Here is a 24,812-nt window from a genome sequence, read left to right on the forward strand (position 1 = left end):
AATGGCGGGGGGTAGGGGGGGGATGTCTCCCGGTCAGGCTGATCACATGGAACGTTAGAGGGCTGAATAGGCCGGTTAAGGGGGCTCGTGTTTTTTGCGCATTTGAAGGGAATTGAAGGCAGGCGTGGCAATGCTACAGGAGACACACCTGGGGGTAACAGATCAGACCAGATTGAGGAAGGGGTGGGTCGGGATGGTCTTTCACTCGGGGTTGGACTCTAAGGCTAGGGGGGTCGCGATCCTGATTAATAAACGGGTGTCATTTGAGGCGGGGAAAATAGTTGCAAATATGGGGGAAGGTATATCATGGTCAGCGGGAAGTTGGAGGGGGACTCTGGTGATGCTCGTGAATGTCTACGTACCAAACTGGGGTGATGCGGAGTTTATAAGGTGTGTGTTAGGGAAGATCGCGGACCTGGATTCACACAAGCTAATCATGGGGGGAAGACTTTAATATGGTCATTGACCCAAGGTTGGACCGGTTGAGCTCAAAGACGGGGAGGGTGCCAGCAAATGACAAAGGAACGAAAGGGGTTCATGGAGCAGATGGGTGGGGTAGACCCATGGCGGTTTGGTCGGCCAAGAGCGAAGGAGTTTTTTTTCTTTTCGCATGTACATAAAGTATACTCCCAGATCAATTTTTAAATTCTGAACAGGGCTCTACTGGCGGGGATGGGAGATACCGCGTATTTGGCGATTGCTGTGTCGGACTATGCTCCACATTGGGTGGATCTACAGGTGTGCAAGGAGGGGGGCCACCGGATGCAATGGAGATTGGACGTAGGACTGTTAGCGAACGAGAGGGTATGTGGGCGTGTGAGGGAGTCCATCCAGAACTATCTGGAAATAAACGACATAGGGGAAGTCTCGGCAGCAATGGTTTGGGAAACGCTGAAGGCAGTGGTTAGAAGGGAGCTAACATCGCTACAGGCCCACAGGAGGAAGGTGGAGAGAGCAGAGATATATAGGTTGGTTGGGGAAATACTCCAGGTAGACAGGAGATACGCGGAGGCCCCAGAGGCAGGGTTATTGAAGGTGCGGCAGAAGCTACAGATGGAGTTTGGTCTGTTGTCTACGGGGAAGACAGTGGAGCAGCTGAGGAAGGCGAAGGGAGCGATATATGAGTATGGAGAGAAGGCCAGCAGAATGCTTGCACACCAGCTAAGGAAAAGGGAGGCGGCCAGGGAGATAAGTAGAGTGAAGGGCAGAGCTGGGAACACAGTCTTGGACCCAGCAGGGGTGAACGGGGTGTTTAAGGAGTTTTATAGCCGGCTATATGAGTCGTAACCCCCAGCTGGGTTAGAGGGGATGAGGCAGTTCCTGGGTGAGTTGAAGTTTCCGAAGGTGGAGGAAGGGTTGGTGGAGGGGTTGGGAGCCCCGATCGGGATTGAAGAAATAGCAGAGGGGCTGGAGGCCATGCAGTTGGGTAAGGCCCCGGGACCGGACGGCTACCCAGTGGAATTTTACAAAAGGTTCTCTGAGATGCTGCGCCCACTGCTGGTGAGGACATTTAATGAGCCAAGGGAGCAGGGGGTTCTTCCCCCGACAATGTCAAGGGCTCGATCTCACTGATCCTGAAGAGGGAGAAGGACCTTGAGCTATGTGGGGCGATCTCCCTATTGAATATTGATGCCAAAGTGTTGGCTAAAATCTTGGCCTCAAGGATAGAAGATTGTGTCCCAGAGGTGATAGGGGTTTGTTAAGGGCAGACAGCTAACGGCCAACGTTAGAAGGCTCTTAAACGTGATCCGGATGCCCCCAGAGGAGAGGGAGGTGGAAGTAGTGGTCGCTATAGATGCAGAAAAGGCCTTCGACCGGATGTAATGGAACTATTTGTGGGCGGTGTTGGGGCGGGGCTTTATTGATTGGGTCCGGTTGTTGTACCAGGCACCAGTGGCGACTGTCCGAACGAATCGGTTGACGTCGGACTATTTTAAATTGCACCGGGGGACTAGGCAGGGATGCCCCCTCTCCCCACTACTGTTCGCTTTGGCCATAGAGCCACTGGCGATGGCGCTAGGAGCTTCAAAGGACTGGAAGGGGTTGGCCCGAGGGGGGGGGGGGGAGGGGGGGAGATATAGAGGCAGGTCTTTGGGCGGATGCGTTAAGCAGAGTCCTCATCATGTGCCAGGCTCAGCCTGATTCAGTTTAAGGTTGTCCAGCGGGCACACATGAAGATAGCCTGGATGAGCACATTTTTTGGGATAGAGGACAGGTGTGCGAGATGTGCGGGAGGGCCAGCAAATCATGTCCATATGTTTTGGGCATGTCTGAAGCTTTGGGGATTTTGGCAGGGTTTCACAGATGTCATGTCCACGGTGTTAAAAACAAGGGTGGTGCCAAGTCCAGAGGTGGCGTTTTTCACAGTGTCGGAAGATCCGGGAGTCCAGGGGGGTGAGAGAAGCTAACGTCTTGGCCTTTGCCTCCTTGGTAGCCCGGAGACGGATATTGTTAGCATGGAGGAACTCGAAGCTGCCAAATTCAGAGATCTGGCTTAGTGACATGGCCAGGTTTCTCAGACTTGAGAAAATAAAGTTTGCCTAAGAGGGTCAATGCTAGAGTTCGTCCGGAGGTGGCAGCCGTTTGTTGGTTTCTTTGGAGAAAGCTAACTGTAAGCAGAAGTGGGTGGGGCAGGGGGGGGGGGGAGTTAGATTATCGTTTAGAGGAGGTGGGACTTGTGAGGGAGGGAGGCGGTCTTTGCACTATGTTTATATTTGTATTTGTGCTGTTTACTGTTATTATTATTAAATTGTAAATGCCTTAATAAAATGTTTTTTTTAAAAAAGGATTCTGTTAGGCCAACGTAGGTCTCGCCCACTGGTTGGTGAACCAGTGGGGAACACTGGTCAGTTCCATGAGAGAAACTATACAGAATCAAGTGCTTCTCAGGCATTTGAATGACCACCATTGGGCCTTCCCTGTGACTGAGGAACCTGGCAGCATAAATCCTGCTCACTGAGAGCCAATTTAAGGCTGGCAGCTCCTCGTGCCAGCAGCATTAGCGGGAGTGGTGGCTACTGACAGCAATGCATTTACCACAGTTCTGGGATCATTGCAAGACTCAGGCCAAAGGTAAGTGAAGGCAGGGTGGGAGTTGAAGGAGAGGGGGGTTTGAGTGCCAACGGCAAGGGCAAGGGATTAGCTTTCAGCAGCCACCCCCCTTCTCAATGTCATGATGATATGCCTATGGGCTCTATCAGTGCTTTTCAAACTATTTTGCCTGGGACCCATTTTTACCAACTGGCCATCCTTCGGGACCCATGCCGGCCGACCTTCATAGCCAACTATTTTCTCTTACCTTTAATGCAAGAGGTGAGCCTGGGCTTATATTCTGTAGTCTAGAGTAGCAAAGAATGAGAAATGAAACAGGCGCTATTCTCTCAGGACTCTATAGAGCAGATGCAGAATGTAAGTTTTCCTCGGATGGTTGGGTTACAGCCTGAGGATATAGTCTGCAAATTACAATTTTAGACATAGATGAGGAGGAATTACTTAACTCAAAGTATTGTGAATCTTTTTAATCTCTAAAATTCACTATCAAAGAGAGTTCTGCAGGCTCAGACATTGAGCATATTCAAGACTGAATAGAATTTAAAAAAAAATCTTCTCCTGGGTCAGCGTGCTGATGAGTGGGCATGCATACACAGCGCACCTGCAAAGCGGGCATCATTTTTAAAGCCACTCGCAGCCTGCATTTTTAAAAGCCAGCTGCTGTGGCTGTTGCCCCTGAATTCACATAATCGGGGACACTGCAATGGGTGGCTCTGCGACCCTCCTAAAACCCGTCCACGACCCATCCGCGGGTCGCGACCCCCACTTTGAAAACACCTGGGCTATATCATAGTTGGAAGGTCTGCGACCTCGAACCAGCAGATGACGGTACAGACACACCATGCAGTCTCTAGACCAAGGTCATGTGACCTGTGACTCCGCTATAAGGGGAGACACATCCGGCCATCTTGAGAAGAAACTTGTCAGGGTAATAAGACGTACATGTGAATAGTCAGTGCTAGGTGCAAGTTCCAGAGGAGTAGTTAGCAGACTCCATGATAACATGCTCTGTATCAGATTGCTATCTTACCACACGAGACTCACTAAAAGATTCTGGCTTGGACAAGTTGAAGTGTTTGGTGGATTCCTTGGAATCCTTTGTAAAGTACAAAGGACCAAACATAACATGACTCCACGAATGCTGAAAATTTAAAGATAGCAACGACAGTGACAACGTTAGGCATTCGGCTGGAAGACTGATCTAATGAACTGCAACCTGAGGCGACCGGACACGTAAGAAAATGTTGAAGCTCAAGATGGACGGACTGAGGGCCTTCAGATGTCCGGTAATGTATGTGAGAACTGGCGGCTGCTCAAACAGCCATTCGAACTTCATGTTGCGGCCGTGGGCCTACAGGCCCAGCCTGATGAAAGGCGAATCAAGTTGGTGCTAACAGTGGCAGATCCACACGCACTCGAACTGTATAGGTCGTTTATGTTTGATGATGTGGAGGATCACAGAAATTTGATGAAGTGATGAAGCACTTCGATAAGCATTGTTCCCCTAAGAAGAATTAAATGTTTAAGCACTATATTTTGCACATGCGTACCCAGAGACCTGGTGAATCATTTGACAGTTTTGTCACGGACTTGAGGCTGAAGGCCCAGTCATGAAACTTCTGTGACCTGAAATCTTTGTTAATCCGGGACCAAATTGTCTTTGGTTTACTTGATGATCAGCTTTGGCCGATAGTATTGCAGGAGGAAGATTTGGTGCTAGAAAAGGCTGTGAAGATTTGCCAGGCAAGCGAGATTGCTTCACAAAGCATAGATGCACTCTGTTCAAAACATTTTGGCCCAACTTGGAAGAAGAAGCCAGCGTCATTAATGCTGTGACGCATGTCATGAAGAAACAATCGACTGGTCTCAGTGCGGGCGGCCATTTTAAGCGGCCAACAGGAGCTGCCGCGGCCATCTTGTGCCAACAATGTGGCACTCGACACACCCTACGGCAATGTCCGGCCAATGGAAAAGTTTGTACCAGGTTCGGTAGTGTTGGGCACGTTGCAGAACAATGTTTTGCGTGTTCCACCGTGGACCATGCACGAGCGGTGCATGCAGTAGATGAGATAAATACGGAAGAACGGTTTTTCATCGATCTTCGCGAGAAACCAGAAGACTCTGAGAAACGAAAGTGAAAACAAACTCGTAACAAAAAATGAAGTTAATAAGAACAGTCCGAAAACCTTTACGTCCATACTCAAATCGAAGGTAATGCGAGTGATGCTTTCATTCGCTGTGACTTTGACCCTAAGGTGACAGCCAGCTCCGTGCAGCGGGACTTTGCTAATTGGCCAGGGCTGATGATAGACTTCGGAACAAGAACTCTGGAGACCTTTGATGTTTGTGAACTAGTGCTCTCAGTGGCAGGCATGAAGCACATGATACTCTTTCACATTGTAGACATGGATGTGGACTCAGTACTTGGTATAAAATCATGTAAATCCTTGAATCTAGTCGAACGGCAAAATATCCAAGAAGATAGTTGGTCACCTGAGCACGGTGAATCACTACAAGGCATTACGGTGTGCACGGTGTATTTGGCTTTAGAATTAATCCTAGTGGAGGACGACAAGCCAGACAAAGGGATGGAACTGCCGATGAGCATTCCGCAATTCTGGTTAACAATGTTGAAGAACGTGCACAGGTTCAATGGCATGATGAACCCACATTAAAGCATCTGCAAGATGTGAGTGTTAAATGGACAGAGAATGGAAAGCCGTGGAGCTTCATTCTGGAGTTTACATTCAGGCTTAATCAGTATTTCACAAATGAGGTGATCACTAAAGTATATCGGTTGGACACTTGCCCGCTGAAATCTTCTTTGCTGAACCACAAATCATTGGCTGCACAGGCTGCACAATCATTTTAGAGTACCCAATTCATTTTTTCCAATTAAGGGGCAATTTAGTGTGGCCAATCCACCTATCCTGCACATCTTTGAGTTGTGGGTGTGAAACCCACGCAAAAACGGAGAGAATGTGCAAACTCCACACCGACAGTGAGTCAGAGCCGGGATCGAACCTGGGACCTCGGTGCAGTGAGGCAACAGTGCTAACCACTGTGCCACCATGCTGCCTAGACTGCACAATCATAAGAACTAGGAGCAGGAGTAGGCCATCTGGCCCTTCGAGCCTGCTCCGCCATTCAATGAGATCATGACTGATCTTTTGTGGACTCAGCTCCACTTTCCCACCCGAACACTATAACCCTTTATTCCTTTATTCTTCAAAAAACTATCTATCTTTATCTTGAAAACATTCAATGAAGGAGCCTCAACTGCTTCACTGGGAGGGAATTCCATCGATTCATAACCCTTTGGGTGAAGAAGTTCCTCCTGAGCTCAGTCCTAAATCTACTTCCCCTTATTTTGAGGCTATGCCCCCTGGTTCTGCTTTCACCCACCAGTGGAAACAATCTCCCCACATCTATCCTATCTATTCCCTTCATAATTTTATATGTTTCTATAAGATCCCCCCACATCCTTCTAAATTCCAACGAGTACAGTTCCAGTCTACTCAACACTCTCCTCATAATCCAACCCCCTCAACTCTGGGATTAACCTAGTGAATCTCCTCTGCACACCCTTCAGCACCAGTATGTCCTTTCCCAGGTAAGGAGACCAAAACTGAACACACTACTCCAGATGTGGCCTCACTAACACCTTATACAGTTGCAGCATAATCTCTCTCGTCTTAAACTCCATCCCTCTAGCAATGAAGGACAAAACTCCATTTGCCTTCTTAAATCACCTGTTGCACCTGTAAACCAACTTTTTGTGACTCATGCACAAGGACATCTAGGACATCCAGGACCCTCTGCACAGCAGCATGTTTTAATATTTTATCATTTAGATAATAATCCCTTTTGTTGTTATTCCTACCAAAATGGATAACCTCATATTTGCCAACATTGTATTCCATCTGCCAGACCCTAGCCCATTCACTTAAACTATCCAAATCCCTCTGCTGACTTCCAGTATCCTCTGCACTTTTTGCTTTACCACTCATCTTAGCGTCGTCTGCAAACTTGGACACATTGCATTTGGTCCCCAACTCCAAATCATCTATATAAATTGTGAACAATTGTGGGCCCAACACTGATCCCTGAGGGACACCACTAGCTACTGAGTGCCAACCAGAGAAACACCCATTAATCCACACTCTTTGCTTTCTATTAATGAACCAATCCTCTATCCATGCTACTACTCTACCCTTAACGCCACGCATCTTTATCTTATGCAGTAACCTCTTGGCACCTTGTCAAAAGCTTTGTGGAAATCCAGATATACCACATCCATTGGCTTCCCGTTATCTACCGCACTGGTAATGTCCTCAAAAGGTTCCACTAAATTAGTTAGGCACGACCTGCCCTTTATGAACCCATCGACTGGAGGGAGGGCACAAATGTTAGAATAAGAACAATTTGAACGAAAACAAATTACAGGTGTTGGAGCACTCCCAAGAACAGCAACAAGAACCATATCAATTTCTTCAGTCCCACTGAAGTTCCATGGGGTGGAATCTTAAGCCAAGCTGTGGCGGTCAAAAAGAAGGCTGATTTTGAACTTGCCACTATATTTTGTGTGGTAGTATGTATTGGGGGTCATGTGGGACTGGAAGCCCTAATGTCATTGGCTGACAGATCCCGGGTCCTGGTTGGCCGTTGACCTCATACTCCGCCCTGAAGGCGAAGTATAAGAAGCCGGTGCCTTCCCCCGCAGGCCAGTTTACTATCGGGCTGCTGGGGAACAGACACGCTTAATAAAGCCCCATCGACTTCACTCTATTTGTCTCACGGAGTCTTTGTGCGTCACATTTCGTAAACAAATAATTTCATATGCAAAGTTATATTTTTCAGGTGAAAAGACTTATGATGATGCTCACTCCGAGGCCAATTACTTTGAACATCTACTTGAAGTTATCGACGATGATGCAGAAAGTGATTACATGGAAGGGGAGACAGATGACGAACATTATGAGCTGATTGTACATCTCTTTTCCAACAGCACAGATGAGGTTCCAACGGCACGGCTCCGTTGGTCTGCAAGCAATGATGAGGTGGTCAAGGGGGACGTCCAGACTGCAGTGGACTCTGTAGAGCACTGGAGTTTGGAGATGGCTCATGTAGAAATTGAAGCTACTGATACAACCGAAGATCAGCTATTGATTGAACCAGAGACGCAAGAAGTTGTTCCAAACTTGGAAAAACTGGCCTCGGAGGTATGTGGAGACCCGTTACAAGTCCTTGAAACGGCTCTCCAAAGCAGTCGATGACACCGATGACGAATGGGAAGACATAGATAAAGATGCTGATTACAGTGACTTGGAGATTGCAATAGTAGGCAACTCTGACACTGACACTGAGGATGATCTAATGACTATCTCATTATGCAGCTCTACAGACCACTCGCACATTTGTGAGTTTGATCAAGAAGACCCAATGCCTGGATCGGCTCAGCCAGAAAGCATAATCATCGCCAGTGATGAAGAACAGGTCACCGATACTCCAGCACGCCAAGAAGAGGTGAAACCGACAACTCCCGTTCCATCCTTCATGCCGGCACTAGAAACCGAGGTGATCCAGCATGTCAATGAGGCGCAGATGTGGGCATGGTCACACCACCCAGAGATGATGTGATGCCTAAACCTCTGCATACAACTCAACACACAACGACAACCAGCACTATGCCAGAGGCTGCTACAAAGAAAAAATCCGAAACCAAGAGACACACCAACATACATCGCTGTGTCCTAAAAATTGTAAAAAAAGAGAAGACTGGGAAGAACTACTTCATCCCACCAGCCAACCAACAACGAAAACAGTCGCAAGTAGCAAGCAACAGCATGCAAGAAAACGGAAGAGAAAGTGACTGGTAACACAAATATGGCAGTCGTGGACACAGGCTGTTCAAAGGTTAAGGGCGAAGTGCAAGAGAAGAAAGATGCCGGCAAGTCAACCATTCTCTGACGAGGTGGGCAACAACTCGAAAGAATGAGATCTGTACAAAGGAAATGGACACTGGTCAGGCACAGCATGTAAATGAACACTAATAAAACTTGCTCACGTTACCAGCTCCATGTAATGAATGTATAAAATTGAATGTTTAATGTTACCTGTAAAAAAATAATTATCTCAATGTTTTGTGAGGAAGGGGGATGTGGTGATATGCCTATGGGCTGTTCATAGTTTGTGACCTCGAACCAGCAGGTGGCGGTACAGACACACCATGCAGGCTCTAGACTAAGGTCATGTGACCCGTGACTCCACTATAAAGGGAGACAAATCCAGCCATCTTGAGAAGAAGATTGAGAGGGTAATAAGATATACATGTGAATGGTCAGTGCTAGGTGCAAGTGTCAGAGGAGTAGTTAGCAGACTCCATGATACATGCTCTGTATCAGATTTCTATCTTACCACACGAGACTCAATAAAAGATTTTGGTTTGGACAAGTTGAAGTGGTTGGTAAATTCCTTCGTAAAGCACAAAGGACCAAACACAACAATGTCCATTGATGAAGCTCAGAGTGCCTGATATTAAAGGATCCATGATTTACTGGTGGCCTTCTGAGGGCATAGGAAAGCTTTGCAACCTCCATTTAATTCTGAGTCACCATTAAATTCTAGTGGGGTCATGGTTAATGGGAGTCAATTGGTTCATTAATGAGCTAATTGATACTCCATCATTGGCAGCTGGGAAGCTCGCACCAGCCTCTTCTGTCCTCTGACTTAATCAGGGGAGGTTATGCTATTGTCAGGAGACAGAAGCAGAGCCACTCTGACAATTAAGTGGTCCTGGCTGCCATTTATCCTGCTGGGAAGGGCATCATCAAATCCAGCATAATGTTTCATGTTTGTGACTTCTCATCAGCAGATGGAATTTGTTGCTGTGTTTCCAATAGGAGAACACCAGAAGGTCAAGACATTTTGGTACATAATTTTGCCCTACATGTCACTTACAGACAGGCCAGCATTTTATTTCACTATCATGTCCCAAAATGAATGGAATAGTGGATAAAATCCGACAGTGAGATCTATTGCAGATTACTATTTTTCTTCCCCCACGTCATCTAGAACTGTCGCTGGTTATCTATTCACTGTCTGCTTACAAATGCCAGCACAGAGGTGAAGCAGAGGTTATTGGCTCATTGCTCTTCCAACTACCCTTTCTTTTACCATCCTTTACCAAGTGAAATCCTGGGATTACATTTAGGAAGGCACTAAATGTTTCTAATGGAATAAAGGTTAGTCCTGGTTTCCTGTTAGTCATTTCAATTCAGCCTTTTGCCTACTAAAGGCGTCAATCTGAATTGATACCTTTCGTAAAAGTAAACTGGGGCAGTGGGTAGATGTTCCGCCCAATCCTGATAAGGTTTTAGGTAAATCCAATCTATAGTTGCAGTTCTGGATTGTAGTTGTGATGTTTAGCTGCAAACCTAGACTATGGTTTTAAGACCAATGATCTAAATAATTAATAGCTACTTACAAGTTGTTCTCACTGCTCATAAATTTCAGGCTTTTCAGGTCTTATGCTTGCTTTTTAAAACATTATTTGAATTTATAACTGTGAATTGATGTGTAATACTTCTATAACAGTAGATGCGATGCACATGTACATGAATAATACAGATATGTTTTGTGTTGCAGAATAACTGATTCAGGCGTAAGAAGCTTCTTGGAAGGACCTTCAGCTTCAAAGATCAAAGAACTAAATTTGAGCAACTGCATCCTTATTAGTGATTTATCATTGCTGAAAGTCGTACAGAGGTATGGAAATACATTTTTGTTTGCCAATTTGCCCAGCAACTCAAAATTTCCATTTACCTTTTACAGAACATGTATAACTGTTACCATTTAACATGTATTTTTTAAATAATACTTTATTGACGTTTTCATATTTAACAAACATAAACTGAACTACAACACGGCTGCGAAAATTATTCGAACATGGTACAATTCTTACATTAACAACACAAAAATAATTAGAGATATAGAAAACTGCCCAACAAGAGCTACATCCAAATCCCCCCCCCCCCCCCCCCCCAACAGCTGATGGTAATTAACTCTTTGAAGTGAGAGATAAATGGCTGCCAACTCAGGTAGAATCCTCCGCCAACCCCCTGATGGTGTACTAGACCTTCTCCAGATATAAAAAGTCTATAAGGTCACTCAACCAGGCCAAAGGCACTAGGCAGAGCAGACGTCCCCATCCTAGCAGAACTTGTTTTCGGGCTATCAGTGAGGCAAAGGTAAGCGTATCCGCCCTCATCCTGGTCCACAGCCCCAGCGAGTCCAAAACCCCGAAAATCGCTACCAATGGACAATGCTCCAATTCAATGTTAAGAACTGTTGACATGGTGCTAAAGAAGGACACCTAAAAGCTCACCATCTTTGGACAAGACCAGAGCATGTAAATATGATTGGAGGACCCACGAGAACACTGCTTGCACCTGTATCACACTCCATCAACGATCCCGCTCATTCTACCTTTGGTTAGATGAGCTCTATGAACCACCTTGAGTTGGATGAGGTTGAGCCACGCACAGGATGAGGTGGAATGTACCCAATAGAGTACCTCAGTCCACACATCCTCACCTAAGAGGGGTCCCAACTCATTGGAACAAAACTAGGAACCTCGGCAGAATGTTCATTTTCATGATTTGAACTCTGCCAGCCAGGGACAGTGGAAGCTACTCCATCTGTGCAAATCGAGTCTCACCTTATCTCACAAAATTATAAAGTTTAACTTATGAAGCCAACAGCAATCAAATGTCACCTGGATGCCCAGATACTGGAAGCTGCCTCTGGCCCAGCAGAAGGATTATACCCCCAGATTGGCTCCCCTCCTGGGGGATTAACCAGGAAGTACTCATTTTTTCCCAGATTTGTTTTTTGGAAAGATATTTTATTGAGGCACTTATATTTTTTTTAATAAATATTTTTATTCTCCTTTTTCACATTTTCATCCAAATTTACACCCACCAACAAACAATCAACGGTAACAAATACAATGCCAATCCCCTGGCCAACAATTCCTCCCTCCCACCAACCCCCAAACAACCCTCAAAATTTTAAATACAAACATCAAAGAGAGACATTTATATTTTATCACAATGGACAGGTACACAACCACAAACCAGCCAACTTGGCTACACATAACCAACACAACAAAAAATTCCCACCCGACCTGCCCCTACCTTGCTCAACACACCCTGCCTCCCCCTTTTAACCCCCCTCCCCCCACTGCCTACTGCTGACAGCTTAACTTTTCCTGAAGAAGTTGATAAACGGCTGCCACGTCCGGAGGCAAACCCTTCCACAGAACCTCTCAAGGCGAACTTTATTTTCTCTAGCCTAAGAGACCCTGCCAGGTCACTCACCCACAACTCCGATTTTTGGGGGCCCCGAGACCCTCCATTCTAACAATATCAGTCTCCGGGCTACCAGAAAGGCAAAGGCCAAGACATCGGCTTCTCTCGCCCCCTGGACTCCCGGGTCATCTGACACACCAAAAATCGCCACCTATGGACTGGGGACCACCCTCACCTTCAGAACCTCTGACATAACGTTGGTAAACCCCTGCCAGAATCCCCCAAGCTTTGGACATGCCCAGAACATGTGGACATAGTTCGAGGGCCCACCCATGCAGCGCCCACATCTAGCCTCCACCCCTTCAAAAAACCTGCTCTTCCTGGCCACAGTCATATGTGCCCTGAGAACCATCTTGAACTGCATAAGGCTTTGTGCACAATGAGGATGCATTAACTCTCCTCAGGGCATTCTGCCACAGCCCAGCCTCCAACTCCCTACCTAACTCATCCTCCCACTTATGCTTCACTTCCCCTATCGGGACTCCCTCCCAGTCCATCAGTTCCTTTTAAATTTCCAACACCTTCCCTCCCCTACCCCTGTTCTTGACTCCACCTTATCTTGTAACCCCTGGGGCGGCAGGTGAGGAAAGGGCGATATCTGCCTCCGAATTAAGTCCCTCATCTGCAAATACGGTAACCCATTCCTGACGGGCAGCTCAAATTAGTCCTCCAACTCTTCCAAGCAAGAAAATCCACCGTTGATTAACAAATCCCTAAACCGCTCAATCCCCACCCAGCCCTCCCGGAACAAACCGGTGATTGCCACATATCAGTGCCTAAACCGAGGCCCCTTCCAGTCCCGGGTGCTGCCGCCACTGTCCCCATACCCTGATGGTCACAACTACCATCGGGCTTGTGGAGCACCTGGCCGGCGAGAATGGCAGAGGCGCCGTTAAAAGTACTCCCAAACATGAGGCTGCCTCCATCTGCTCCCATACCGCTCCCTCCCCCCACTACCCATTTCCTGACCATCTATCTCTATGTTCGCCATTCAGTAGTAATTCATGACTTTCGGGAGAGCCAAACCGCCCCCCCCCCCCCCCCGCCCCCCCCAACCTCGTACCAGCAGCACCTTGGGCGAAATTCTCCGGTATCGGCGCGATGTCCACCGACCGGCGCCCAAAACGGCGCAAATCAGTCGGGCATCGCGCCGCCCCAAAGGTGCGGAATCCTCCGCATCTTGGGGGGCCGAGCCCCAACCTTAAGGGGCTCAGCCCACGCCGGACTAATTCCCGCCCCGCCAGCTGGCGGAAAAGGCCTTTGGTGCCCCGCCAGCTGGCGCAGAAATGACATCTCCGGGCGGCGCATGCGCGGGAGCGTTAGCGGCCGCTCACGGCATCCCCGCGCCAGCGCTGTGGAGGGAGTCTCTTCTGCCTCCGCCATGGTGGGGACCGTGGCGAAGGCGGAAGGAAAAGAGTGCCCCCACGGCACAGGCCCGCCCGCGGATCAGTGGGCCCCGATCGCGGGACAGGCCACCGTGGGGGCACCCCCCGAGGCCAGATCACCCCGCGGCTCCCCCCCAGGACCCCGGAGCCCGCCCGCGCCGCCTTGTCCCACCGGTAAGGTAGGTGGTTTAATCTACGCCGGCGGGACAGGCATTCTAGCAGCGGGACTTCGGCCCGTCCGGGCCAGAGAATCGCGGGGTGGTGGGGCGCCAACCGGCACGGCGCGATTCCCCCCCCGCCAAATATCCGGTGCCGGAGAATTCGGCAACTGGCGGGGGCGGGATTCACGCCAGCCCCCGGTGATTCTCCGACCCGGCGGGGTGGTCGGAGAATCTCGCCCTTTGTTCTTCACCCGCCCACACAAAACCTGAAATCACCGCATTCACCCTCCTCAAAAACGACTTGGAAATAAAAATTGGGAGGCTCTGAAACACAAACAGGAACCTTGGGAGGACCATCACCTTCACCATTTGAACCCTTCCCACCAGTGACAACGGGAACCCATCCCATCTCCTAAAGACCCCCTTCATCTGCTCTACCAACCAAGCCAAATTCAACTTATGCAGCTGCTCCCACTGCCGCGCCACCTGAATGCCCAAGTACTGAATGTTCCTCCCCAGCACCGTGAATGGCATCTCCCCCAATCTCTTCTCCTGCCCCCTCGCTTGGATCGGAAAGACCTTGCTCTTCCCCACGTTCAATTTATACCTTGAGAAGCGTCTGAATTCCTCTACGATCCCCATAATCCCCCCCAATATCTTCCAGCGGGTATGAAATAAATAACAGCAAGTTGTCTGCTTACAGCGAGACCCTGTGCTCCACTCCTCCACCCCCCCCTGTACTATCCCCTACCAGCCCCTCAACGCCATCGCCAGTGGCTCTATAGCCACGGCAAAGAGCAATGGGGAGAGTGGATATCCCTGCCTCATCCTCCGATGCAGCCCAAAATGATCTGATCTCACCCGCTTTGTCCGCACACTTGCCACTGGTGCTTGGTACAGCAGCCGGACCCAATCCACAAATCCCTGTCCAAACCCAAATCGTTCCAGCACCTCCCACAGATAGTCCCACTCCACCCAATCGAGGCCTTCTCCTCTTCCATGACGACCACCACCTCCACCTCCTGTCCCTCGGGGGGCATCATTATCATATTCAGTAATCTCCTAATGTTGGCTGACAGATGCCTCCCCTTCACGAATCCGGTTTGGTCCTCCCCTATCACCCCTGGCACATGTCGCTAACTTTTGGTTGGTTCTTAATTTGGCTCTATTTAATCACGTTTGCTCAAGAGTCGGCAGGTATCTTTTGACACCGCCACAAGGTTCAGAACCGAATACTGATCAATGACTCGATACACCAGTTAGTAAGTTCAAAAGCAAAGCTCATTTATTTACACACAGTCAAATCTACTCATGCATAAACTCTACAAAACTAAACTACCACTATTACTAAAGCCTATACTTAGCTTCGGGCGCCCACTCAGTCAGAGGAACAATGGCCTTTGCTTGGTTCTGAGGCTGCTGGGTTGAGCTGTTTACAGGGTAGCAACTAGGAGCATCTATCTCGTAGCGTGCGTTGACTTGGATCTTAATTGGTCTGCTGTAGCTGCTAGGCAGGTCTCTCTCTTCGGTGAGAGCCAAAGCCAAAAGAGGAGGATTCTCCCTTGGGGGCTACCTTTTATACTCAAAAGGGCTTTGCGCTCTTTTGGGCGGGCCTTGAACTTGGCCTCAACTAATTGGGTCTTTCCCAATCATCGGTATCGATTTTCCTCCAATAGAGGGGTGGTTCCCTGATCGCTGGGCGTGTCCTGGTGACTGTCTGTCAGCTTTGTCTTAGCTTCTTCTGGCGCCGGGGAGTCAGTCCTAACATTGTGTATCTAAATGTTTTCCTTTTGTCCCCGGAGATGGCTCATTAGTATGTAAATCGTTTGGTAGTTTCTGTACAGTCTGAGCGTTAAAGGTTCTAATCAACAGACAGAGCTTGCACCTGCTTGTTTCTTAGCATTGTCCAATTTTCCCTGTAGTCTTTGCAAGTGTCCATTTTGTAATCGGGACGTGGCCATCCCAGATGGCTATAGTCCCTCCTTGTGATCCTCAACGCGAAGCGTGAAGGATCACATTACCATGGCGTCTTCATCCTCTGATCCCCGGGGCACCCATGCTTAGGCTCTACACTGTCCTATCGTATGCAACACAATTTTACCTAAACCATTTAAAATACATTCATTATCAAAAATTCTACGGGGCGCTATGACATTAATACATGCATTACAGAAAAATAAAAAACTGGAACTTCTAACTATTCTCAATAAACTATCCTCATTTAAACAATCCAAAAATACAAACAATCCAAACATAATCTATACATCTTAAACTGTACAAAATAGCAGCACACAAATTTCTCGGGCCTGGCAGTCAGACACAGAGGTTTACATCTCTTTATTCCATAGAATACATTAAACAAAATGGATGCACTTTAATCTGTCCCAATGGGTTCGGGGGTCTGGTGAAATCCGAAAATGGGGGACCTAAATCTGTATACCGGGGTGCGAGAGCGATATGCTCTGTTTCGCCATTTCCTGACTCTAAACGTTTGTACAACACTGCAAAGTATCGCCAGCACTAAGAATGCTTCTACTACATATGAGAGTGAGTACCAGGTGATAAACCTATCACACCAGGTCGGGGTATTGCTAGCTGTCGCTGGGCTAGTTATCTCGGGGTTCCGTGTATTACAGGGGTGAGAGTCATTTACGGTTTGTGTGGTAGGGGTCAGGGTGGTATCGTCCGCGCGCAACTGAAGGAATCCCGCTAAGATCCATGTGAACACGAAGTCTGTCTTCATCTTTGTCAGACTTCTTTGTCTTCCTCTGGGGTTCCTGGGTTTCTGGAGTTCTGTGAACACAAGCATAATTTCTGTTACTATCTTGCTTAAGATCTCGTATGTCTGTCTGTTTGTCCTTTACTGCCAATTTCCCTTTATAATTGGTCACCATCTGTGACTCCCTCATTTTTATTTATTTTTAAAAAACAAATATTTGGACAAGACATCTAAGAAAATACTGCTGTACTGCGAGCCATCTCGCAGCCTGTGTGATTTACCATCCCAGCGTTTGAGGATGTAAATAGCATAGGGAAGCAACCTAAGGGTTGCCAAAAGCAAACAAAAGAATTTTGAACGTAACGAGCCAAAATGGGGTGCGTATGGGCAGTGGCAGGTAAAAATGGGTGGGATCCCCGGATAGGACGATGATCAATGCCGTATGTGCTCTACCCAAGCGTAGCTGACCAGAGGGGGATCCTCAGGCAGGGCGGGGACCAATGCCGTTTCTCCACTGCCTGAGCAACCGGCAAGAACAGGTAAGAATGTGGTCGTCGTGGGGGGCTGCCTCTCGAATTTGGAGAGCAACTATGAGTCGGGTTCTGTCGACAAACTAGTTCCTCTGAACCTTTGTCTGGGACAAACTTGTACCTTTAACAAGTTCTGTCGACAAACTAGTTCCTCTGAAACTATTGTCTGGGACAAACTTGTTCCATTAACAAGTTTCTGGGGACAAACTAGTTCCTCTAACAGCCATTGGCCGTCAAAGTGGGGTGGTGACGTGGGGCCGTGAAAAAACTTTCCGAGTTTACACACAACACTTAACGATAACACTAACGAACAAACATTCAACAAACATGGTGCAGGTTCCATCAGAAAGGACACCGTATCTCTCCATCGGTTCCTTTTTTCTCCATCATCTGGACACCTCACTGCTCAATAGCGAACAGGGTCGCAAAGGGATTGGTTTGGTGGGAGTCAGACTCTAAGTCATCATCTTCCGGCTGCCAAACTCTTGTCTGTAGTAACCGTGCTAAAGCTGCTTGGGACGAATTGGGGTCCATCTCATCATTCCGGATGAGCCTGAACGAATTGTCTCGGTGCCAGAATCGTGTGTCGAGGTATGCTTCAATCCGTAATCGTCGGGCGGTGGGTCTGGGTCAGGGGCTTTGATATAAGTGATTTTAAATGGGTCGGTAGAATCATGCTCAGATTCACTGGGAGTGGGGCCTGGTGCAGGGGTGTAGGCGTAATGTGGTGTGCTGTGGTTATCGTCATCTTGATCGCTATCACTGGCGCTGTCGCTGCTGGTTGAGGGAAGGGAGAGGCAGAGTCGTGCCACTGGGGGCGGAGTTGAAGTCGTGTCTGAGGACGGGCTGGAGTGGTTGGGGGAGGGTAGGAATACGTCATCTGTGGGCGGGGCGTGATCGTCTGCTGCTGCGAGCAGGATGTGGTGTGTGTGGTTATTCTGTGAGCCGTAAGCCTTGAGCTGGTTTATATGAAACCACGCAGACTTATCATTGGGATAGGTTATTTTGTATACTGAGGCGCTGACTTTGTCCGAAATGGAGTACGGACCAGAAAATTTTGGGGAGAGGAATGAGCTGGGGTTGTAAAGGGAAAGCATAACTTGTTGCCCTACTGTAAACTCAGTGGCGTGTACTGTTTTGTCGAAACAGGCCTTGCTCTGTTTCTTCCGGGTTCCAAATCTCACTGCTGCGGCGAGTTGGGCTGCCTTTATGTTCTGTACCAGTTGTGTGACCGCGTTTTCATGTGTGAGGGCTGTAACTGCGGGGCTGGCCAAATCCAATCCTAGTAAATACTCAGTGCCTTTCATGGGGCGTCCGGTCATGAGAGTGTGGGGGGATGTAACCTGTGGATGTAGACACTGTGTTTCTTAAAAACATCAATGCAAATGGGAGTACTGAATCCCAGGTGCTATTGTTTTGCTGAACCATTTTCCTGAGGGTGGCTTTCAATGTCCTATTCATTCGTTCTACAATACCACTGACTGGGGGTGGTATGCAATATGGAACTTTTGTGTAATTCCGAAAATCATGAGAATGTTTTTCATTACACGTCCGGTGAAATGGGAGCCTTGGTCGGACTCTATACTGCGTGGGAGGCCCCATCTTGTAAAGATGTGGTGTGTTAATATTTTAGCCGTCGTCTTGGCCGTATTAGTTCTTGACGGAAATGCTTCCACCCATTTTGTGAAGGCATCTATGACCACCAACACATACTTGTAACCATTTCTGCACAGGGTCCTAGATAATCTATCTGGAGATTTGTCCAGTGTCCATTAATGGGGCGGGTATGGCTAAGTTGAGCCTTTTTAGCATTTCTGTCTGGATTGTTCTGGGCACAGATTAAACAATTCTCTATGTAGTGTGTGACATCGGGTTTTTAAAAAAATTAATTTTTATTAAAGGTTTTCATAAAATATCAATAACAAAATAAGAAAAGAACCCAACAGGGTTAAGTACAAAACACGGTCTATAAAAGCAACCCCCCTCCCCCCTGTACATAAATAATAAATTAACTTTAACACCCCAACTTAACACAACAGGTATATACACCCCCTGGACCCTCCAGTGTAAATAACAAAAACTGAAATAAAGTAACCCCCCCCCCCCCCACCCCCCCGAGTTGCTGCTGCCATTGACCAATGTCTACCGTTCTGCCAGGAAGTCTAAGAACGGTTGCCACTGCCTAAAGAACCCTTGTACCGACCCTCTCAAGGCGAATTTCACCCTCTCCAATTTAATGAACCCCGCCATATCGTTGATCCAGGATTCCACGCTTGGGGCCTCGCATCCTTCCACTGAAGAAGAATCCTTCGCCGGGCTACCAGGGACGCAAAGGCCAGAATACCGGCCTCTTTCGCCTCCTACACCCCCCGGCTCCTCTGCCACCCCAAATATTGCGAGCCCCCAGCCCGGTTTGACCCTGGATCCTACCACCCTCGACACTGTCCTCGCTACGCCCTTCCAAAATTCCTCCAGCGCTGGGCATGCCCAGAACATATGGGTGTGATTTGCTGGGCTCCCTGAGCACCTAACACACCTGTCCTCACCCCCAAAAAACCGGCTCATCCTTGTCCAGGTCATGTGTGCCCTGTGCAGGACCTTAAACTGTATGAGGCTGAGCCTCACACACGATGAGGAAGAGTTCACCCTCCCCAGGGCATCTGCCCACGTCTCTTCCTCAATTTCCTCTCCCAACTCCTCCTCCCACTTACCTTTCACCTCCACCACCGAGGCCGCCTCCTCCTCCTGCATCACCTGGTAAGTTTCCGAGAGCACCCTGTCCTGTACTGTGTGTGGCAGTAGCCGCGGGAATTCCACCACCTGCCATCTGGCAAACGCCCTTACCTGTAAGTACCTGAAGGTGTTCCCTGGGGGGAGCCCGTACCTCTCCTCCAGCTCACCCAGGCTCGCGAACTTCCCGTCCACAAACAGGTCCCCCAACTTTCGTATCCCTGCCCTGTGCCACCCCGAAAACCCTCCACCTGTTCTTCCTGGGGTGAACCGGTGGTTCCCCTGTAATGGGGTCCACGCCGAGGCCCCAACTTCCCCCCCCCCCGTGCCGCCTCCACTGCCCCCAGATTTTGAGGGCAGCCACCACCACCAGGCTCGGGGTATACCTCCTTGGAGGGAGCGGCAGCGGCGCCGTTGCCAGCGCCCCCAGATTCGTACCCACACAAGACGCCGTCTCCAGCCTCTTCCATGCAGCCCCCTTCCCCTCCATCACCCACTTGTGCACCATCGTCGCATTGGCGGCCCAGTAGTACCCACAGAGGTTGGGCAGCGCCAGTCCCCCCCCTATCTCTACTCCGCTCAAGGAACACGCTTCTCACCCTCGGAGTCCCTCGCGCCCACACAAACCCCATTATACTCCTGTTAACCCACCTGAAAAAAGCCTTCGGGATAAACAGGGGGAGGCACTGGAACCTTGGGAGCACCGTCATTTTGATTGACTGCACCCTTATCCTCCAAGGACAGCAGCAACGCCACCCACCTCTTGAACTCCTCCTCCATTTGCTCCACCAGCCTTGTAAAATTAAGCCTATGCAGGGCCCCCCAGCTCCTGGCCACCTGGACCCCCAAATACCTGAAGTTCCTCTCCGCCTTTTTTAGTGGGAGCCCGCCAATCCCCCTCTCCTGATCCCCTGGATGAACTACGAACAGCTCGCTCTTCCCCATGTTGAGCTTGTACCCCCAAAATTCCCTAAGAATCCTCATTACCTCCGGCATTCTTCCCACCGGGTCCGCCACATACAGCAGCAGGTCGTCCGCATAAAGTGACACCCTACGCTCCTCCCCACCCCGCACCAACCCCCTCCAGTTCTTTGACTCCCTCAGTGCCATAGCCAGGGGTTCAATCGCCAGTGCTCCCTCGCCGGCATCATGATAACGTTCAAAAGCCTTCGAACATTCGCGTTCAAATGTCTCCCCTTCACAAACCCCGTCTGGTCTTCATGGATGATCTGCGGCACACAATCCTCAATCCTCGTGGCTAAGACCTTCGCCAGCACCTTGGCATCTACATTTAGCAAGCAAATCGGTCTGTAAGACCCACATTGCAGGGGATCCTTGTCCCGCTTCAGGATCAAGGAGATCAGTGCCCAGGACATCGTCGGGGAAAAAGCCCCTCTGTCCCTTGCCTCATTAAAGGTCCTGACTAACAGCGGGCCCAACAGGTCCATATATTTTTTATAGAATTCGACCGGGAAACCGTCCGGCCCCGGTGCTTTCCCCGTCTGCATGCTTCCTATCCCTTTGATCAGCTCCTCCAGCCCAATCGGGGCCCCCAATTCCCGCCACCAGTCCCTCTTCCACCTTTAGAAACCTCAATTGGTCCAGGAAGCGGCCCATCCCTCCCTCCTCCCATGGGGGCTCGGATCGGTACAATTCCTCATAAAAGACCCTGAAGACCCCATTGATGCCAACCCCACTCCGCACCACACTCCCTCCCCTGTCCTTAACTCCCCCGATCTCCCTAGCTGCGTCCCGCTTCCGAAGCTGATGCGCCAGCATCCGGCTTGCCTTTTCCCCATACTCTTAAATCTCCCCCTGGGCCTTCCTCCACTGCACCTCCGCCTTCCTGGTGGTCACCAGGTAGAATTCGGCCTGGAGGCTACGCCTCTTCCTCAACAATCCTTCCTCGGGCTCCTCCGCATACCTCCTGTCTACCCTCACCATCTCCCCCACCAGCCTCTCCCTCTCCGCCCGCTCCCTCCGCTCCCTGTGGGCCATAATGGAGACCAGCTCTCCCCTCACCACCGCCTTCAGTGCCTCCCATAACATCCCCACTTGGACCTCCCCGTTGTCGTTGGTCTCCAAGTACCTCTCTATACTTCCTTGGACCCGCTCGCTCACCTCCTCGTCCGCCAACAGCCCCACCTCCAAGCGCCACAGCAGGCGCTGGTCCCTCTCCTCCCCCATCTCCAAGTCCACCCAATGCGGGGCGTGGTCCGAAATGGTTATTGCCGAATACTCAGTATCCTCTACTCTCGCTATCAGCACCCTACTCAAAATGAAAAAGTCGATTTGAGAATAAGCCTTATAGACATATGAGAAGAATGAAAATTCCCTAGCCCCCGGCCTTGCAAATATCCAAGGGTCCACCCCTCCCATCTGGTCCATAACCCCCCTCAGCACTCTAGCCGCCGCCAGCTTCCTACCTGTCCTAGACCTGGAGCGATCTAGTGCCGGATCCAGCACCGTGTTAAAGTCTTCCCCCCATTATCAGGCCCCCCACTTCCAAGTCTGGGATCCGACCCAGCATACGCCGCATAAAACCCGCATCGTCCCAGTTCGGGGCATACACATTGACCAGTACCACCCTCTCTCCCTGCAACTAACCACTTACCATTATGTACCTACCACCATTATCTGCCACAATGCTCGATGCCTCGAATGACACCTTCTTTCCCACCAAGATCGCCACCCCTCGATTTTTGGCATCCAGCCCTGAATGAAACATCTGACCTACCCACCCTTTCCTCAATCTTACCTGGTCTGCCACCTTCAGGTGTGTCTCCTGAAGCATAACCACATCCGCCTTGAGCCCCTTCAGGTGCGCGAACACACGGGCCCGTTTAACTGGCCCATTCAGTCCCCTTACATTCCAGGTTATCAGCCGGATTAGGGGGCTACCCGCCCCCCTCCCCCGCCGACTAGCCATGACCCCTCCTCGGCCAGCCACGCGCCCTCACCCTACACCCGGCCCGTTCCCCACAGCGGCATACCCCAGTCTCGACCCCCCGCCCCCCCCACTCGCTCCAGCTCCTCCTTGACCGTAGCAGCAGCAACTTGATTCCCCTCCCCCCCCCCCCCCCCCACCCCCGGCTAGGACCCATCCTAGCTGATTTACTCCCCCCATTGCACTTCCGCAAGTCAGCTGACTCCTGCTGACCCCGGCCACTCCCGCCTCTCCTTCGATTCCTCCCATTGTGTGGCACACCCTCCTCTCCCGTCCCCATCCATAGGCTCTCCCCCTCCCCCTTCCGTTCTAAGCGCGGGAAACAACCCTCGCTTCCCCGCTCCGGCACCGCCCCCTCCAGTCTTCAGCACGGGAAAAAGCCCGTGCTTTCCACCTACCAGGCCCCGCCACCTCTGACGCAGCTCCTTTTACAGGCCCGGTCCCCTCACCCCTGACTCGGGCCTCCCCCTCCCCCGCAGGGCCCCGTCTCACCACCGTCCACCCCCCCTGTTCCGTTTACCTACCCCCTCCAAGAGCCCCCCCGACCAAAACAGTGCCCAACCCGCCCCAGCCACCCTCACCGACCCGAAAGAGAAAAACACAAGAGACAAAGAAACCTGGAGCAATACAAAGGCCCCCCCCCCCTCGAAACAAAAATAAACATAACCTATCAACCGCAGTCCCCAATCGCCCATCCCGACCCTCAATCTGTGTCCAACTTCTCGGCCTGAACAAAGGCCCACGCCTCCTCCGGAGACTCAAAATAATGGTGCCGGTCCTTGTAGGTAACCCACAGTTGCGCCGGCTGCAACATGCCAAACTACACCGCCTTCCTGTGCAGCACCGCCTTCGCTCGATTGTACCCGGCCCTCCTCTTCGCCACCTCCGCACTCCAGTCCTGGTATATCCGAACCTCCACGTTCTCCCACCTGCTGCTCCTCTCCTTCTTGGCCCACCTGAGCACACACTCCCGATCGACGAACCGATGGAACCTCACCAGCACCGCCCGGGGAGGCCCGTTAGCCTTGGGCCTCCTCACCAGCACTCTATGGGCCCCTTCCAGCTCCAGGGGCCCCTGGAAGGATCCCGCTCCCATCAGCGAGTTCAACATGGTGACCACATAGGCCCCCATGTCCGGCCCCTCCAGCCCCTCCGGGAGGCCCAGAATCTGCAGATTCTTCCGCCTCGACCGATTCTCCATGTCCTCGAACCGCTCCTGCCATTTCTTGTGGAGCGCCTCGTGCGCCTCCACCTTTACCGCTAGGCCCAAGATCTCGTCCTCATTGTCAGAGATCTTTTGTCGAGCCTCGCGGATGGCCACCCCTTGGGCCGTCTGTATCTCCAGCAGCTTATCAATTGAAGCCTTCATCGGCTCTAGCAGGTCCGTTTTAATCTCTCTGAAACAGTGCTGGATACCCTCCTGCTGCTCCTCCGCCCACTGCATCCACGCTGCCTGGTCTCTGCCCGCCGCCATTTTGTCCTTCTTCCCTCGCACCTTCTTCGGGTCCACCACCACCTTTTTTGTCGCCCCGCTCCTAATTGAAGCCATATACTGACGGGGAGCTGTTATAGACTCCTTCCCACACCAGGAAATGTTGAAAAAGTGCCGTTGGGGGCCCTGAAAAAAGCCCAAAAGTCCGTTTTTGCGGGAGCCGCCGAATGTGCGAATTAGCTCCGCATAGCCGCAACCGGAAGTGTGACATCGGTTTTTAAATCAGGCCATCAGCAAAGCGGTCTGAGGTGGGCTAGGGTGGGTTCAATTCCTTGGTGTCCATGATTGTCATGGAACTGCCAAATGATCTGGTTCCTGTCCTGGCTGGGGACTATATAAATGCCATCCTTTAAAATCACACCGTCGTGTGTGGTGATTGCGTTTTTAAACTTGTCGTACGGGGCTGGGAAGGTTCCCTTTAAAACT

At 50.2% G+C, this 24,812-nt stretch overlaps 1 protein-coding gene across 2 annotated transcripts in view; it reads left to right on the top strand.

Annotated features, from left to right (window-relative positions):
- Positions 1-24,812, top strand: part of fbxl13 (F-box and leucine-rich repeat protein 13) — a 444,736-nt gene that overhangs the window by 343,052 nt on the left and 76,872 nt on the right. For both annotated transcript variants that reach the window (XM_072471330.1, XM_072471332.1), the window contains exon 17: positions 10,699-10,818. In XM_072471330.1, coding sequence (XP_072327431.1) covers positions 10,699-10,818 — 120 coding nt within the window. The remainder of the gene's footprint in view (positions 1-10,698; positions 10,819-24,812) is intronic.

Source organism: Scyliorhinus torazame, chromosome 13 (assembly GCF_047496885.1).
Source record: "Scyliorhinus torazame isolate Kashiwa2021f chromosome 13, sScyTor2.1, whole genome shotgun sequence".
In the NCBI taxonomy this organism is placed as follows: Eukaryota; Metazoa; Chordata; class Chondrichthyes; order Carcharhiniformes; family Scyliorhinidae; genus Scyliorhinus; species Scyliorhinus torazame.